Genomic DNA, 19593 nt, shown 5'->3' with positions numbered 1-19593 from the left:
ATAAGATAAACTGTACAAAGTCAGCAAGCACAGATGACTAAGTGGTCTGTTACATGCATGGGATAAACCGTATGTCATGGTTTTTCCGCGCCACAAGTCTAAAGCGCCCACGGACCATTATTGATCCACTCATATACCATATATAGAATGTACCACTACGCCTCCACGTGTATATCTTAGTATACCCATGCCACTCGAACACCCCTCGGACATGTACCAGTCACGTGACCCTACATCATAGTGACATCATAGGCCTGGACTCTGTCACAGTATTAAGTGGCACCTTTCTTTTTGCACCATTAAAGTCCTCATTTGAGTGGTTATTCAGACGCCAACCTTCATATTGGTCTCGCAACGTGGATACTTGGACAAACAGCACAATGCCACCACATACATCACGGACATGACTGTGTCTACCACATGACCACCAAGCGCCCATGATTCAGCCACCCAGTCACGTGACACTGGCCACTTGCCCTATTCGGAAGTTGTCAGGCGTTGGTCACGTGACACCAGGCCACTTGCCCAGAAAGGAACCCATTGGACCATCAAGCTAGCAAGCACCTAATTCGCCACTCAAGATAGTGGCACCACTTTGCTGCCTAAACCAATAGGCAGATACCACAACAGAGGATCCCCCTACCAACTGGCATATAGTATAGCCAGGTACAGGATAGGCTAGATCTTCTCACAACCCTATCCAGATAAAGACTGATCGTCACACTTATTGTTCTGAGTTTGGACAGATCCTCTCATCTGATGTTGCAACCGTTGTGATGTGCTCTGTTGGCCATCACCCATTGGCCCCTCAACAGTGGGCCCACTTACAGGCATTTATCTCATTGGATTAGATAGGATTACCTCGGCGTATCCACGGCCATTGTAGATAGTTGCTATGACGAAGTCCAGAACCATTACCGGTTCTGGCAATATATTTACATGTAGGTATCTGAGGTCTCACAGTAGCATAGTGCCAGGGGCCCTGCCCTACATGTATATAAGCCTATGAGGATCTAAGGGAGGATCTTAGATTTATTATTCTATTGCATGTGGCCTAACAAGCCAATTCACCTCCTAGTTGTGAGCATAAGGCTAAGGGCCCTTTGAGCCCCTTTTTCAGACTGCATACCACTGCGCGCATCCTCAGCCTAGCCCTTGTGGCAGGCTTTTTATGTGGGATCATTTGTGCAGGTCACAAAAGCAGACTTGCCCTTAATTGGGTTAAGTGCTTTGGTGCTTTGTGACATTATAATGAATCTCCATGCATGCCCCCAGCTTCCTGCTGCTGGTGTAATTTTTTGATCCTAAACATGATCACCTTTAAATAAAACTGTTTAATTTTTAGTCAAGCGAAGAATATCTAGAATTATTCGCTTGTACATTTTCAGCCCAGAGAAACTCAGGTGTGGAGCGCACCTTTTTTGACAATCATACTCCATTATCACCTCTACCGCTGTCAGCCTACCTCAAGACTTGGTAGCAGGCACCTTCACGTAAGCCGCTCCCTCACCAGGACAGCGCTGCAGCAACATTTGATCTTGGATACTTGTGCAGCCCCACCAACATTGCTTTCAAAATATGGGCAATATTTGCGAAAATACCACGAGTTATCGCCCCTTATTTGTGAAAATACCACGAGTTATCGCTTATAAAACACCTTGCGTCCGCAATGACATTAAACTATTACCTATCATTTATATATCATTTGTATAGGATTGGTCACCTATAAATATATAAATAAAATATTCCGGACATCTAAAGACATGCTACTCCGAATCGACACAGTGATTGTCCACATATAAGATCTCCAAGAGCACGGCAGTCTTTGACTGTAAACTGCTGGTGGAAATAGATCTTTACTTAGCAGTCCACAATAGATAATCCAATTTTTAGGGAGTCATTTTGGCACACACAATGGGATATTGGGAACCCTTTTACCCAGAAGCAGTCTCAGAATTACTACATATTGCGCAACAATGAGTAATTTATTTGCTATGGGATGCCTAAACCACCTTTTCCCCAAAAGTTATAAGGCTTTTTCTCCCACCCACCCTCCCTTACTTTTGTGCTCCCCCAGTCTTGTTTTAACTCGCTCATGCCGCGTCGGTTCTGGGAGGAACCTGGCAAGGGGGAGGTAATGTAGGATACAGCGAGTATGTATGAGCTTATCTGAAGACGTGCGCATAAGAAGTGCAGCACTCAAAGATATATAGCGAGTACCGAGCGCATGTCCTATTCGAAGAGTCGAAAGGATCCATGAAGCAATTAGGATCACATGTCCGAAGACGAGCGTGAGCAAGTCAAGGATGATCCAAGCAGCATCAAAGGATCACATTTTCAAACCTTCCAGACTTCAACTTTTGCCTACATAGCATGCCAACCTAAAGGGCAATCGAGAGATCATTGCCAACAAGTATGAACAGCGTTGGGGAACACATCTACTTGCATACAACAATGCAAACATGGCAGCTATTCTATATAAAATCCTGAAAAGACATAGGCAACCTTTTGGGTACAAGACACAATCTTTGGAACAGCTCTCTGACCAAGGGCATCCTATTATTTGGCAGCTTTGAGTGCCACCATGGACCTGGGCAAGTCAACCAAAACTGCGCCACTATGGCAGCTATGAGCGTCAACATAATGATGTCATTTATGGTCACGATCGATCAGAAAGTCTATCTCAACTCAAATCACAGATCAACCACGATCACGATCGATCCAATCAATTAAATGACATCATACTCAGACATGTGACTAGAGACATCACGCCACCTTCCAACGCCACATGATTACATCAGCATAGATTATGTAATAAAGAACACATACTGGTCAAGATTCAAACCTGATACTTCACCGCCCCCATGGCGTAGTGGCAAGCAGCATGGGGGCAAGCAAGTGGACGATTACAACTGACAACCACGTTCGATAACCAGTGAAGCCCTCGATTGGAACCAGTATCCCGAGTGATACTGAATGGCCGTGGCAGGGCCTTAAATGTCTCTTTTTTTACAAATCATGCATTTTGAACGACCTTGACACATCATTAAACTGTTCACATTTTGGCAGCTTTGAGCACCATGAATGACCAAGTGCATGTCTTTAAACTGCAAGCCCTTTTGCACACTATCTTGGGCAACAGCAGCCAATAGTGCTGTCTGTGACATCAGACATCTAGGACCAAGAATTGTTAGCCCCACAAGTGCACCATTTACCTGAGCAAGTCATTAAACTGCATCACCCCTTTTTGCTGCTAGCAAAAAGTCTTAGATGCCATTCACACAACACACCCTGCCATTCCACCCTGGAAGTCAGAACCTGAAGCGAGGGTACTATTTACCATAGCATTTATTCAGTTCATCCGGAGTCTGAACCTTGAAGTGGGGGTAGTGTCACAGTATTAAGTGGCACCTTTCTTTTTGCACCATTAAAGTCCTCATTTGAGTGGTTATTCAGACGCTAACCTTCATATTGGTCTCGCAACATGGATACTTGGACAAACAGCACAATGCCACCACATACATCACGGACATGACTGTGTCTACCACATGATCACCAAGCGCCCATGATTCAGCCACCCAGTCACGTGACACTGGCCACTTGCCCTATTCGGAAGTTGTCAGGCGTTGGTCACGTGGCACCAGGCCACTTGCCCAGAAAGGAACCCATTGGACCATCAAGCTAGCAAGCACCCAATTCGCCACTCAAGATAGTGGCACCACTTTGCTGCCTAAACCAATAGGCAGATACCACAACAGAGGATCCCCCTACCAACTGGCATATAGTATAGCCAGGTACAGGATAGGCTAGATCTTCTCACAACCCTATCCAGATAAAGACTGATCGTCACACTTATTGTTCTGAGTTTGGACAGATCCTCTCATCTGATGTTGCAACCGTTGTGATGTGCTCTGTTGGCCATCACCCATTGGCCCCTCAACAGTGGGCCCACTTACAGGCATTTATCTCATTGGATTAGATAGGATTACCTCGGCGTATCCACGGCCATTGTAGATAGTTGCTATGACGAAGTCCAGAACCATTACCGGTTCTGGCAATATATTTACATGTAGGTATCTGAGGTCTCACAGTAGCACAGTGCCAGGGGCCCTGCCCTACATGTATATAAGCCTATGAGGATCTAAGGGAGAACCTTAGATTTATTATTCTATTGCATGCGGCCTAACAAGCCAATTCACCCCCTAGTTGTGAGCATAAGGCTAAGGGCCCTTTGAGCCCCATTTTCAGACTGCATACCACTGCGCGCATCCTCAGCCTAGCCCTTGTGGCAGGCTTTTTATGTGGGATCATTTGTGCAGGTCACAAAAGCAGACTTGCCCTCAATTGGGTTAAGTGCTTTGGTGCTTTGTGACAGACTCCATAGACACTCCTAGACTTAGACGGACTCCACTAGGCCTGAGCACGCCATAGCACGCCATAATGATGTATTAGTGTGAATCTAGGGTATGCAGGGTCCTACACCCAGTACCAGGAGTCTTACCCCACTCGTATATATACTGGCTCGAACTGAGGCCTACCCCTCAGTTTCGAGTTGGTCTTTACTCCTCTACTCAGACCAGAGAACCCTGATGGGTTAGGCGAGGGCAGATCCAGGAGTTCCTGAGATCCTTCACATAACTCGAAACTACTCTCTCTAGTCTGTGGGCACCGGTCGATGCCTCAGACTGTATACCTCTGTCGATCAACTCCACCTCATTGTGCTCGCCCAGAGCCTCTTCACACTTTCTTCGGGCTTAGCTGCACCCTGCTGAACCTCTTCGGTGAAGCGAATACGCTGACTGTTAGTCAGGATACATAGACCCTAAACCAGCCTCCTGCGAAAGTGGGTGACATACTACTGTCCCAAACCTTGCTGTGACCCCAGGCATAAGGGGACTTTCTAGTCGACCTAGTGGTTAAAACCAATAGGGCTGTTAAGAAGGGCCAGAGAGCCTGATGATGACAGAACCTACTAGGGGAAAGGGATGCAGTACTCCTTAAAAGGGTACCGCTATAGAGGATTCACCACAGCTAAAGTGCACCAGTGGACCTCTGAAGCACGGGACTGCTCGTCCATATAAAATATCCTGAGACAAGCTGCCATGCATCTGGATAGTCTAACTATCTAACTACGGTAGGGTGCGGTCTGCTTACGACAGCGCATCTGGATCAGTAGTAACAACTGCAGACAAGAGAGAACTTGCAGGAGGTCAGGGACACCTTTGAAAGAAACCCACTACAGGAAGCTGTGAATCAGCAACACTTCTGGACCGCTCCAGCGTGACCTGCGAAACCTCAAGTAGAGAGGGCCTAAACCTACTTGCTCAGTGCTAAAGTGGCACCAGACGCATATTCAAACCCTGTGCAGTTCTGACCTCTTAGAGGTTTAGTTACCAATACATACATAGACAAATAGTCATTTGACGTGGGACGAACTCTCGGAAAGCTCTGCTGGAACGGCAGGTGGACCAAGGTTATATCCCTTCAGAGGTAGTTGGACACTGGTGGTGAAATAATCAAAGACCACAAAGACCCCTCTGCGACTGTGAACCACGTCACTCAGGACTCCGTAGTAACTAGACCTACTAGGAGTAGCAGGACTCTAAAGCTGCATCTGGGTCATTACAAGGCCCTGGTGAAGAACAACTCACCAAAGTCACGAGTAGGTCCCAGCATCGAGTGCAAAGGTTCTCGCTAGTAGGATACACAGACATATACACTGTAGCTCCAGGACCGGTAGAGTGGGATCAAACCTACGAACATATCAGCGTCATATTTTGGGCAGATTTCATCTACCATCTCTACGTCACACAAGCTCGGTTTATCCTATACCGATATCAAGTCATCATTGACTACTACGAAAGGCTCGAATACCAACCACATCATATAGTCCGGGAAGCTCCAAGACAACTCGAATCGGTAGAAGACGACCAGGAGTTGTACCATCTCCTATTCGACGAAGAGTACGGTATCTCCTCTAGCGACGAAGAAGAACCTTTCTGAACAGGTCACCAATACCTCGACCTGGTAACATCACTGAAGATGGCCGCACAATCTGAACATTCCATGGAAGGATGCCTGAACTCCGAAGATCCAGGATCCAGGGCACCCACTCCAAGTTCCTTCAATGACACCAATCTCATTGCTCTCACCCCCCAGTACTTTATGATGCCAGCCATGCTGGAAGCCCTTCCCAGGAGGAGGGAGCCATCAGCGAGACTAGTGGAAGAGTTTGCCACCCTGTACCCAAATGAACAAAGGACAGGAAGGCGCTTCCACCAATGGGAGTATGACATCTGGGCCCGAGATCACTCCGAAGAAGATTGAGCCCAGTATCAAACTCAGCCGGTAGATGTGGTGGCAAGGCATGGAGGGGCAGCAAGGGGCCAGGACTATGTTTGGTCAAGCCACACCTCAGGAACCCCACCAGGGTATGAGCATTACAGGCTCCCCAATAATAGGCAGAGCTACTATCTGGCACGACCTGGCCTCCCCCCTCCAACTGAAGAAACACCTGGATTCTGGACACAACCCATGGATATGCGGCGCACTTATGAACACCTCCAAGCTGACTACAATCGCTTATGCGAACGGCTCGACAATGCACGAAGGGAGGTAACAGAGGCACGAGAAGCACGCCTAACCATGGAAGCAACCTGAGACCGCCTCATGAGGAAAAATGCGGAACTTAATAACACTGCAGCATAGAATGCTATAGAGCAGGACAACCAGATCCATTAGCTATGGACAGAGCTTGAAGCCATGACCAAGGCGCTCAAGTTCAGTGAAAAGAGAGTGAAGGGCCTCGAAGGTATCAATGAGACCCAGAAAGCTCGAATCACAAATCTGGAAGCCCTAGCACGGCTGCCGCCTTCTCCCATCCAGTCACCCAAAAAACTGGTCGATAAAGGCAAAAAGAGACAGGATCCCCTTCAGCGGGATATTCGGGATTGGGTAGCAGGAGTAAGCAGATCTGCCGGCCCTAGTGAACCCAAACCGGCACACCAGGCAAACCCTGAGCAGCCGTCCGGTAGGGTGCAGATGCCCCCAATTTCTCCAGCAGAATCCTACGAGGGAGACCAAGAGGACGAGTTGGCAGGGGCACACTACGCGTTCCCACCAGAGCAACCGGTTCTGCCACCAGATAGGGACTGCCACTCTGCAGCTCCTGCCCTGGCATCCTCGGACAAGGTACATAGAAAATCGTTCTGAGGGTCAAAGGTCAACCTTCTGGAGGCATTTGATGGTACTAAAACCAAGGCAAAGGCATGGCTTGTCGATGTAATGAACTACATTGTCATGAAATCCAGCGAATTCGAAGACAAGCAGGGTAAGATTCGATGGGCCTTGTCTTACATTCGAGGATCACAAATAGACCATTGGAAGGCCTCCCTATTGGAAAGAATGATGGGGGGCGTCTCGGTCTATGCCACACTCCAGGACTTCATCGCGGATTTCAAGAAAATGTATTATCCCACGAACCCGGAGTTGGAAGGTCAACGGATGCTGCGCACCTTGCAGCAACGGTTTAAGCCTTGGAAAGAGTTCGAAGCCGAATGGGAACATTGGGTCAAGGTCTCAGGGTACAAGGATGAGCAGCTGCTGCTCCAATTGCTTAAGACAGCCACGAGAAAGGAGCTTTGCGATAGAGTACAGGCATCCGAAGGTATTAGCCGGTGTCACAGCACGTCGATGACAAAGATAGACAATCAAACAAAGAGTCCCCTTGAGGGTCTCCTGGGTAAAAGCCTACAGCGATGGGCTGTGGCAGTTTGACATGCCCACTGATGAGGCCTAGTCGCAGCTTGCAAAGTAAGACTTACTGGCAAGGCGAGAGGCGCTATCACAAAGGTGAGAATGAAGTCAAATGTATAGCATACTGAGAGTGTCTGGTAAGACCCCTCTGTGATGGTAGTGGTGGACGAAGGAGAATAAGACTGGAGTCTCTCCTCATCAGACCTGGTCCTTATATACATGATTGTTGTGCTACTGTACAGTACTACCTAAGCAAGTCACACGCTATCCTACTGGTCAGTGCTACAATCGTACGATGTGTCCCAATTATCCTAATTGGCTGCCTAATAATAACTCATGGAGACGGAGCTCCCTCTGAGCACGCAATATTGCATTATAACTATGGCATCATATGATGTAATGCCAAGGGGCTTGGTGTCACGTGACAATGCCGAGAGAGATCTGAGGTCATGTGACTAGATGCCTTTATCTTATCTCTCATTAGGTCACATGACTCTTGTGCGATGTAAAATGATTAAAATAATATGCTTCTAATAGCATTTGTTCCTATAGTGACTTGTCAGGTAAAAACCGTGACATCACCCCCTTCTCAAGGTTCATCGTCCCGATGAGCCAAAGCCTTTGGTGCCTCGTATGGTTCACTTTGCGGGTGAACTATCCACCTCAGAAATGATCCCTGGGGCATAGCGTTCGCATATAAGTTGTGCAACACGATCACCTGTCTTAACCGTGAATGGTGTGCTGGTCATGTTAACGAGGAGCACCTTGATTTCCCCTGTGTAATCTGGGTCAATTACCCCTGCTGCGACATCAATCCCTTTGAGGGCTAGCCCACTTCAGAGGGCCACTCGAATGTATGTCCACTTTGGGGGGTCAACCGCAAGCCCGGTCCAATGAGCATTCTGAAGTGTGGTGGAATGTCTATGTCTTGTATGGACTTGACATCCCACCCAACAGCTTCTGGAGATCCCTTGTAGAGTGCTCGGACATTTGGATGAGTGCGGAAAAGATCATGAATTCATCAGGGTGATCGGACAGTGCGATTTTGTGTGCTTTGCGTATTCGCGGCTTGGCTCTTGGAGCATCTGGGTGTGTCTTATGAAATTCCTCTACTTTGTCTTTGACATTCGTGAGGTTTTTCAGTGGTTCCCGAGTATTATCGCTGTGGTCGTAGTCTAACCATTTAACGAGATACTGGGTTTTGTTGTACCTGACCCTTGAATCCAGGATGTCCTCCACGTCCCATTCCTCTTCTCCATCTATGATGACTGGAGGATTAGGGGGAGGTACACATCCAGGGATAGAGTCTTGATGGAACATTATGAGCTTGAAAGCATGAAACACCGGATGCAGCCTCATGTCTGCTGGTAATTGCAGTTTGAATGATGAATGATACAGTTCCGATTTTTTCGAGGATCTTGAATGGTCCATAGTTCTGGGTCGCAAGTTTCTGGCTTTTGACCTTTACATGGAGATCTTTTCCTCGAATAAGCACTTCGTCTCCTACTTTGAAAGGAAAGTTCTGCTTTTTGAGATTGAAATACCATTTCATTCTTTCTGCTGCTAATGTCAGAGCGGCACGTGCCTGTTCCTGTGCTTGATCACGGTTATGGAATAAGTGTTCCAGGGATGGATGTTGTATTCCTTCCAGTACGTCTGGTGCCATTCGGGGGTGTCGACCATGCTCGATAAAAAATGGGGACAGACCTGTCGATTCTGAAGCTTGATTGTTGTATGCAAATTCTGCTGTGGGCAATAATGTGGCCTAATCAGTTTGTCGATAATTGCAGTACATGCGCAAATATTGTTCCAGAATTTGATTGACTTGTTCCGTCTGTCTATCTGTTTAAGGGTGATAAGCTGTAGACATCGTAGACTTAATGTGAAGTTTCTGACAGAACTCCTGGAATAGTTTGGCTGTGAACTGTGTGCCTCAATCGGATATGATCTGCCGGGGAATTCCATGGAGTTTGAACACTTCATTGTAGAAGGTTGATGCTACTTGAGATGCTGTCACCATGTCATTCACTGAGTAGAAGTGGGCATGTTTGGTGAACCTGTCGACGACTACCAAGATGGCAGTCTTCTTTTCTCCCCTATGGTCTGGGCTTGGTGGTAACTGTGTAATCAGGTCACATGTGACCATTTTCCAAGGTCCTTCTGGTACTGGGTTAGGTTGTAACAGCCCATAAGGCTTCTGCTTGCTTGTCTTGTTTCTCTGACAAGTTATACAGCCTTGAACGTACTTCTTTACATCAATGGTGAGCCCTGGCCACCAGTAATTCCTGCTGATCAGCTCTTGTGTCTTCCATCTTCTGGGATGTCTGGCCGGAGAGATGTCGTGGTGCAGCTTGATCAGCTCATTCCATAGTGTAGAGTTTTTTTGGGACATAGACCTTTCCTCTTCTGAGCAGCAATCCATGCTCGAAGTTCCACTCTTGGAGGTCTTTTCCAAACTCTCGCTTGCCAGTTTTTAATAGGTGCTGGTAACCTTTGGTCATTTTGTCATCTTGTAGTGCCGATTGCACTCTTTCAAGAAGTTTTGCATTGTCAACTTCGGAGGAATGAGTGGCTGAGATCGCATGGATGGCAAAGTATTCGGGTCGAAGCAAAGCTTGCCCTGAATTGTCATTGCTCACCCCCTTCTCATGATCTGGCCTCCTGGACAGAGGATCGGCACGCATCATCGTCTTTCCAGGGTGGTGACAGAGAATGAAATTGAATCGTGTAAGGTAAAGTGACCAGCGAGCTTGTCGTCTGGTCAATGTTTGAGCTTGTCAGAAATAGGTAAGATTGAGGTGATCTGACCGTATCTCAACTGGGTGAGGATGTCCTTTGAAGTACTGTCAATATTCTTCCAGTGCCAGAATAATGGCTAGCATCTCCTTGTTGTAGATCTCATAATTTCGCTTATGTTTATTGAGTGATTTAGAGTAATATGCGATGGGGTGCCAGAGTTCGTCTTCTCCCAACTGTTCCAGGACTGCATCGGTGGCGAAGTCTGAGGCATCCGTTTCTAATCGGAAGGGGCGTGTTGCATTGGGGAGCACTAGAATTGGGGCGGAAGTAAAGGCAGTCTTGAGGGCCTCAAATGCCTTTTGTTGAGATTCTTCCCATTTCCATTGAGCGTCTTTACGTGTTAATAGAGTCAAGGATCAGGTCATCGAGCCGAAGTCCTTGATGAATCTTCGATAGAAATTTGCCAGACCAAGGAATGCCTGTATTTGCTTGACCTTGGTGGGCACTGGCCACTTGAGCACGCCGTCTACCTTTTTGGAGTCCATCTGTATCGACCCTTTTGAGATTATGAGTCCGAGAAACTTGACAAAAGTGGTTGCAAAGTGACACTTTTCTGGTCTCACGAATAGGTCATTATCTCTGAGTCGTTGTAAGACTTCTTTAGTTAGGCAGTTGTGTTCTTCTTGGTTATCCATAAAAATTATGATGTCATCTATGTAGACTGCCACTTTTCCAGTGCGAATGACATCACCTAAGACGTCGTTCATCATGGCCTGAAAAGTGCTAAAGGCGTTACAGAATCTGAACTACATTACAGTCAGTTCGAATAACCCTTCATGGGTAATGAACGCTGCCTTTTCCTCATCTCCCTTGTGAAGGCGTACATTGTTGTATCCCCATCTCAGGTCTAGTGTAGTGAATATACTAGCCCTTGAGAGTCCATCAATGAGATCGTTGATTCGAGGGAGTGGAAATTTGTTCTTCTTGGTGATGCTGTTTAATGCCCTGTAGTCTTGGACTAGTCTAAGAGAGCCATCCTTCTTATTGACGAAAAATACTGGTGTGGCATACGGGGATTTGGATGGTTGAATGTAGCCTTTAGCTAGCTCACCATCAATCCATTCATCGAGCGAATTCTTCTCTCGTAAAGACATAGGGTCTACTTTTGCCGGTCTCAGGGTTGCCGCGTCTGGGACAAGATCTATTGCATGATCATAGGGCTTACGTGTCGGCATCCTTTCTGAGCTTTTCTTTGCGAACACATCTCCAAATTGATGAAATTCTGGAGGGACGAATTTGGACCAATATTCTTTGTCCTGTGTCTCTTCTGCCGGCTGTTCTACCAAATGCTCCTTCACCTTCTTGCTTATGCCAAGGATGTCGTGCACCATGTTACGAAGATCCTGGTCTTGCAAGTTTATCCAGTTGATGAAGTTGTCTTCCTGATCCCACCCATCATCCTTGTGTACGTCGGGAAGAACTGCTTCATCCTCAAGTCAAGGTTGCGACAGAAGGTTGACTTCTTCTTCGCTTACTCTGACTCGTTGCTTCATCGTATGTCTGCATCTTGAGAACGTGACCTCTCCATGTTCCCAGTCAACTCGGAGGTTATGTTCTTGTAGGAATTTCATGCCAAGGATCATTGACATGCATCCGAGGTTCGTGACGAGCAAACTCTCGGTTGATCGGTGCCCCCCAATTAAGATGCTTGTGACTACATGATGAGTAATTGTGCTGCCCTTGTTGGAACTGGCATCTGCATTGAGGATTCTTATTTTGCGGTTTAGAGGTATCATCTTAAACCCGTGCTTTTGAGCAAATCTCTGATTAATGTAGCAAGAGAATGCCCCAGAATCCATTAAGGCCGTTGTCTGAATTTCCCGTGATACAAATCTTATCAGCAATTCGATCGAATGTTTAGAAAAACCCACAGATGCAATATATAGATGGTCGCTAGGTACATTCATTCTCATGGTACTAATACAATCGTCCTGAAGTGTAGTACCAGACTCGTCTACACTTCATACTGAAAATCCTCCGAGAACTCATCTATCTCGATGATTCTCGCATTGGTGTCCTTGACCGTAGATGCTGATGCCGTTGATGCCACATCTGTTTCCTTTGCCTTGCCCTTGCCTTTGCTGGACAGTGGAGTAGTCGAGGTGGTACTCATTCCACGAAGTGCAGCAATTGCTTGTTCCAATGCCACAATTTGAGATGATGATGCTGCGCTACTTTCTTCTTCCACTTGTCACACGTTCGTTGCCTTGCCCTTTCCTTTTCCTTGTTTTGGGGTGGGTCATGTCTGAAACTGCTTGCCCTTGTATTCTGGCTTGGGGGAGGGGCACTGCTTTCCTCGTTCATAGGCATGCTTTTCACAAAATAAACATAGTTTATTTGCCAGCCATCTGTCTTGTTCCGAGGAAAGCTCGTGGGCGATTCGTGCGCTAGTGTCCATGTCGTTAGGGTCCTTCAGGGTGGTCACCTTTGTCATCGTGGTCTGTCCGGTAGACTTGTTTCCCGAAATTTGCTGGAGATGTTTGATTTCTATTTTCAGGCAGAATTCGAGATAGTCCATCCAAGTGGTTGGAATCTTCGAAGGGTCCAGAGTCTCCATTACCGACATGACCATCTGGATGTGGGTCGACCATTGTTCCCTAATTTTGACGATTAGGTCTTCGTCAGAGTATTCTGATTCGGGGGTGTAGGCCCTGAAATTCTCTGCGAAGGCTATCATCGTCTTGTGGTGGATTGCGCAGTGTGCATCTAGCAATGATTGTGCCGTGCACTTAGGGTCAAGTGTCTTGTATGCCATTTCCAGTTCTCTGGTGTATTCTGCCCATGTGCCAACATCTTGTCCAGAGGCAAGTTTGATTGCATACTCTTTCATGTATAGAGCCGCTCCTCCTTCCAGATGTGCATTGGCATGCTGAATTTTGTCCTTGTTGTCAGTGAAGTGATTGTAATCGAGCCAGATAAGAAGGTTTGTGAACTAGATCTCGAAGTTTTCTGACGACTTTCTCCCCGAGTATTTGGGAGGGTCTGGGAGCTTGATTCGGCAGGGCGATTGACTGGATTGGCCGGCCGGTTGTTGGATACCTGTGGGAGGCGCATTGATTATAGCATTGTTGAGCTGGATTTCCAGCCCAACAATATAGGTCGTGGTCTTTTCCTGTGCCTCCTTCAGGGTGACCATGTTGCTATAAAGGGCGTCCATCTGACCCTTTATTTCATCCTTGTAGTCTTCGAAGTCCTTGTGGATTGCTTGGACTTCAGCCGTCAGGCTATTGTTCGACTTGATGAGCTGTTCGTTATTGGCGAAGAGGGTGCCGATTTGGGCTCTTGCGACTTTTAACTGGTCTCGCGTTTCCACTGCCATTATTTCGACATGAATATGAGCCATTATCTCTTCTTCTAATGATTCCACCATGCACTCGTGACGTTCATTCATTTTTTGACATAGGGCCTCATAGGAGCTCACAATGTCTCTCATGATGAATGCTCGCACCACGTTCATTACCCATTCTTTGACGTCATTTGGAATGGTGTCAGGTGCAGCGGCATCGGCAGCTTCCTCAATCGTAGCATAAGAGATCCCCTGCCATTCCCAGGTTCCTGGTGTGGCAAATTCTGGCAGGGTGGTGGGCGACAGGTTTCTGATGACTTTCGAGGCCTTGGGTGTGCTGCTAGTATGTGGTTCATCTGCATGGGCAGCTGGTCCTGCTTTGGATGATGTGGAAGTGGCCTGACTCCTCCAGGGGTCAGTAGACTCACTCACGGTGTGTCCTCCTGGGAACGCAACACCACCAAGGTTGTATTGAGACATTGGGATCGATGTTGAAGATAGTGGAAATGATGTGACAGACAATGTGGATCGATCGATTCTTGGTCTCAGCCTTGTGATAATATTTTTTTTAGAAGGAGATAGTGGGGTCTTCCTCGATGAGTCCCTCTTCTGCTAGTTCCTCTCATAAGGCTTCTGCTCAGTAGTGCCAATATTCTCATTCTTCCTCAAAATCAGAAATGAGACGGAATGGTGACGAGTAGGTTGTGTAGGCGTGTACTTGTACCGTGTAGTGGTAGAGTACTTGTTGCCAGTTGGTGATGAGAGGTTGATAAATGAAATATGCGGTGCAGATGACTGTGAGTTGCCCCTGCGCTGGGCGATAGAAGTCCACAATGTAGTTTTCGTATACAAAGCTGAATGTGTATCTCGGCATGAAACTGCTGATGCGGTGGTACAAAAATATCACTGGTCCTAGTAAGGCCAGTAGCATGACTCCTTCTCGAACCTCACAATGTCTCATCCCAAGCATTCCTGCTTCTTGTTGATACCCCTAAATGATATCTTCCCTAGTCCTACACAAAGCTTGATTGCGATGCGTCTATCGATGAATGTGAAGTCGTCGCCTCACCCAATCCTCTCGTTTAACACTCCTAGGTGTCGCAGAATGCGGTCGCGACACTGGATCTGTGCTTCCATGAACTTGGCAGCGATATGAGGCTGCTGCAAAACTTTGTACCGCTGGATAGTAGCATGTACAGTTGGTGCGATGTTTTCTGGAAGCGTGCCTTTGTAGTTCTTGTTTATTCTGAGAGGGTGGTAACTCTTTGAGAGTGCAAAGGTGAGGGCGGTAGTGGCATCGTTGTTAGAACACCAATGGGGTTTGTAGATCAGGACGGATGGGTCAGATGCATCTCTAGAAATTGCTTCGACCCACGAGCTGACCTTAGTGCGCAGCTTTTGTAGGTCTGAGCGATGGGACTCGTTTGGTTTGGCCCAAAGTAGGTTGCTCACCGTCAGACGACGAGTGTGTCTGAGATCAGGATGGTAAGGGTGGTAACGTCCGTTGGGCGATACGATACCGTTGTGCACTTGAGGCGCTTTACCGGTCGATGCAGCGCTGTTCCTTTTTGAAGGAAGGAAGCAGCTTAGGCAGTAGAGGCGAAGTGGTGTGGAAAAAGCCCTGTCCTGGGTGGAAGTGTCTCTGGGCGAAAATGCGTGGCTACCAGTGTTAGACACTTGGTAGGGGCGTAAAAGGTCAGTCTTATTCTAATGTCACAGCATGCCGATGACAAAGATAGATAACCAAACAAAGAGTCCCCTTGAGGGTCTTCTGGGTAAAAGCCTACAGCGACGGGCTGTACTGGTTCGACGTGCCCACTGATGAGGCCTAGTCGTGGCTTGCAAAGTAAGACTTACTGGCGAGGCGAGAGGCGCTATCACAAAGGTGAGAATGAAGTCAAATGTATAGCACACTGAGAGTGTCTGGTAAGACCCCTCTGTGATGGTAGTGGTGAACGAAGGAGAATAAGACTGGAGTCTCTCCTCATCAGACCTGGTCCTTATATACATGATTGTTGTGCTACTGTACAGTACTACCTAAGCAAGTCACACGCTATCCTACTGGTCAGTGCTACAATCGTACGATGTGTTCCAATTATCCTAATTGGCTACCTAATAATAACCCACAGAGACGGAGCTCCCTCTGAGCACACAATATTGCATCATGGCTATGGCATCATATGATGTAATGCCAAGGGGCTCGGTGTCACGTGACAATGCCGAGAGAGATCCGAGGTCATGTGACTAGATGCCTTTATCTTATCTCTCATTAGGTCACATGACTCTTGTGCGACGTAAAATGATTAAAATAATATGCTTCTAATAGCATTTGTTCCTATAGTGACTTGTCAGGTAAAAACTGTGACAGCTGGGATGTCAATAGTTACAACCTATGGAAGCAGGTTGCAGCTCAGCTAGACCTTCAACAGCAGCAGCAGTGGGCATCCACCTTCGAGGACCAAAAGGGCAAGAAGAAAACCAAGAACTCCAAGACCTGACAAGTACACCAGGAGGAAGGCTCAACCACAGTAATGGCAAACACGGTCAGAACATCCAGAAGGACACCCGTCAAGAATGTTGATGAGGCAGGAAAGGCAGTGCCACACAAAGAAATGGTAGGTGTCGAAAATGAACGCGACAAGCATCAAAAGTGTGGTACCTGCGGAAAGGAGAGGTCAAAGAGGGGGTCGTGCACGGATATATGGCACACCCACTATTACGACAGGAAGGCGCAGCGCTGGTGCAAAAAAGATGCCCAGCCTGCAGCTCGGGCCACTACGGTAGAAGAAACTGAGGCCGTACAAGCATTCAAGGCAGCCATAGCGGCCAACCCCACTCTGCTTAACCAGGTGGGTTTTCAATTCGGCAAGGCTTAAGTACGCAAGTCTTGCAGGACTCTCAACTTGATCCAGACAGTTCTGCTTCTCTGACCAGTAATGTGCATTCCTTGGTCACGGAGGCACAAAAGCCTGAGAAGGGCCAAGGTTTACACGGGTCACCAAAAGGTAGGTCTCCGGGGATGGTCAGCTCGTTGGTGGTGGAGGCAAAGCCTGAGAAGCGCCATCAAGCTGTATATGAAAACACCTCAGAGGGATGTGGGCAGGAGGGTCTAAGCTCAGGCATGAAAAAATTCAGTACCCCTGATGCAGATGACAGCACACCACCACACTCTAGCGGATCTCGATTTTCAATTCTTTCCTCTCTCGACTGTACCACTAGCACTATGTTAGACAATATGGGTACAAGTAGTGGTGCCCACTTTAATGTAACAGTAGTAGGAGCAAAAATGGGGTCTCGGGATGACAGGACCTTAGCGGTGCCTGATCAAGCTCGGCCGGATCAAGAAGTATCGGTGCTTAATTCTGTGAATAGCTCAATTTCTAACATTTCTCTAATTCAGAACATGGACAGTCTGCAAGTGGAAGCTTCGACAACGGCCAAGTGTACACCAAAGAAGAAGGCACAGAAAACCATATTGCGTGTATTTTTAGACCACCTGCAAGCCATCGTACCTACCCGTCAAACAGAAGGACCAGCAGGGTACAATCTGCATTTAGCAGAGGAAGTGGTCATTCCTGGATGCTCCCGTCTCCTTGTAGATACCGGCCTGAAGTTGATAATACCCAGCGGATGCTATGGACGCATTGCTCCATGCTCAGGCTTGGCTGTAAAATATGGAATAGATGTAGGAGCTGGAGTAATAGACTCTGACTATGTCGGTCGAGTCAAAATACTCCTAATCAATACCCTTGATACTCCATTCCAGATTGAGTATGGGGACTGAGTCACCCAGCTTATCTTGGAACGAAACAATACCCCTATTACCGAAGTCGTAACAGAGATAGCAGAAACAGCAAGAGGGACTGCTGGCTTCAGATTGACTGGTACAAAACTGCAAGAACAATTCAACGTCTGGGCAGTACGATGACATCGCCAGATCAATATATCCGTAGCAATAGAAGTCTGGGATAGGAATATATTCACCAAAGCCCTTCTAGATTCAGGTTGCACCAGATGCTGTATCGACGAACAATTCGTATCTAAGTTCCAGATACCAAAGATACTGTTCGATCGACCACTCCGAGTGTTCAATGCGGATGGGACCCCCAACCGAGATGGCAATATGACCCACTATGTATCATTAGATATAGTTATCCAAGGCCATAGAGAGTGCCGACGATTCAATGTGACTACCCTTTCGGACCACGATATGTTCCTTGGGTTCGATTGGTTAGAAGATCATAACCCTGACATTGACTGAGCTAAACACATGCTTTGCTTCATGCATTGTAACTGCAGGGAGCTTCAGTTGGAAGACAGGGATAAGGTGCTGGCACTGGACAGCAACTACATTCAGAAACAGTTTTCCGAATACGAACATATACAAGCCACCAAGGCCACTGACCTAGCCATCACTCAAGGCAAGAGTACTAAAGCTAAGAGCATGCAAGAGGTAGTTCCAGAAGAATATTGGGATTATAAGGAGGTCTTTGAGGAGGCTGAATTTGATCAGCTCCCAGAACGTAGAGTATGAGATCATGCCATAGAATTAGTAGACAGTGTGAAACCCTTCTGCGGAAAGGTATATCCAATGAGCGTAAAAGAACAAGAAGCTCTGGATATTTTCCTTGAAGAAACCCTAAAGACTGGTCGCATTCGACAGTCTAAATCCCCCTGGGGCGCCCCCTTCTTCTTTGTCAAGAAAAAGGATGGCAAATTGAGGCTGGTTCAGGACTATAGATGGCTCAATGAAGTAACCAAGAAAAATAAATACCCGCTCCCTCTAATCAATGATCTATTCGACTGGCTTAAGGGAGCCTGGTACTACTCTAAGCTCAACATCCAGTGGGGCTATAATAACATACGGATTAAGGAAGGAGATGAGGAAAAGGCCACATTCGTCACGAACTGAGGTCTATTCGAGCTCACTAATTCACCATCAACATTCCAAATGATGATGAATGACATCTTCCACGACCTAATCCTCACTGAAAAAGTTATGGTATACCTGGACGATATCTTAATATTCACCAAGGACATGGAGGAGCATCGCTAGGTTGTAAAGCAAGTACTTAGAATACTCCGGGAACATAAGTTGACGTGCAAACCTGAAAAATGCGAGTTCCATGTCGAAGAAACTGAGCACCTAGGTCACATCATTGGCCATGGGAAACTTCGCATGGACCCTGCAAAGGTTGCTGGTATTGCTGAATGGCCAGAACCCAGGTCCAAGAAGGACGTTCAACAGTTCCTCGGATTCTGTAATTATTATAGACGTTTTGTAAAAGGCTTCAGCTCCTTGGCCAAGCCTCTTTCAGACCTTATGGGCAACCGAGAATGAGAATGGACGGACACTGAACGCAGTGCCTTTCAGGGTCTCAAAGACCTCCTTACATCAGCCCCGATTGTACACATACCTACGAACGAGGACCCGTTTATGGTAGAAGTAGATGCTTCGCAATTCGCCCTTGGGGCAGTTCTTATGCAGAAGCAAGATAATCTTTGGGTACCAGTATCTTATTACAGTAGGTCGTTCAAGGACACCGAGAAGAACTACCAAGTATACGATAGGGAACTTCTCGCTATTGTAGACTGCTTAGACGAATGGCGACACTACTTAATACACACCAAGCATACTGTACAGATCTTCACTGATCACCTTAATCTCACGTACTTTAGGAAACCTCAGAAGATCAACCCTCGTCAAGCACGTTGGATGTCGTTCCTCGCTGAATACAATTTCGAACTCCATC

At 47.0% G+C, this 19593-nt stretch overlaps 1 protein-coding gene across 1 annotated transcript; it reads left to right on the top strand.

Moving 5' to 3' along the window:
• Positions 1-6762: 6762 nt before the first annotated feature.
• Positions 6763-7776, top strand: LAESUDRAFT_758165 (uncharacterized protein; the record flags this gene model as incomplete). The annotated part of the gene is made up of 2 exons (XM_040912419.1): positions 6763-7191; positions 7222-7776. 2 exons carry the CDS (start codon positions 6763-6765, stop codon positions 7774-7776), a joined length of 984 nt encoding a protein of 327 aa, XP_040765314.1.
• Positions 7777-19593: the final 11817 nt, after the last annotated feature.

This window comes from Laetiporus sulphureus (genome assembly GCF_001632365.1).
Source record: "Laetiporus sulphureus 93-53 unplaced genomic scaffold LAESUscaffold_14, whole genome shotgun sequence".
NCBI lineage: Eukaryota > Fungi > Basidiomycota > Agaricomycetes > Polyporales > Laetiporaceae > Laetiporus > Laetiporus sulphureus.
Note: the sequence above shows the minus strand (reverse complement) of the source record. Positions and strands in the feature narration are given on the sequence as shown.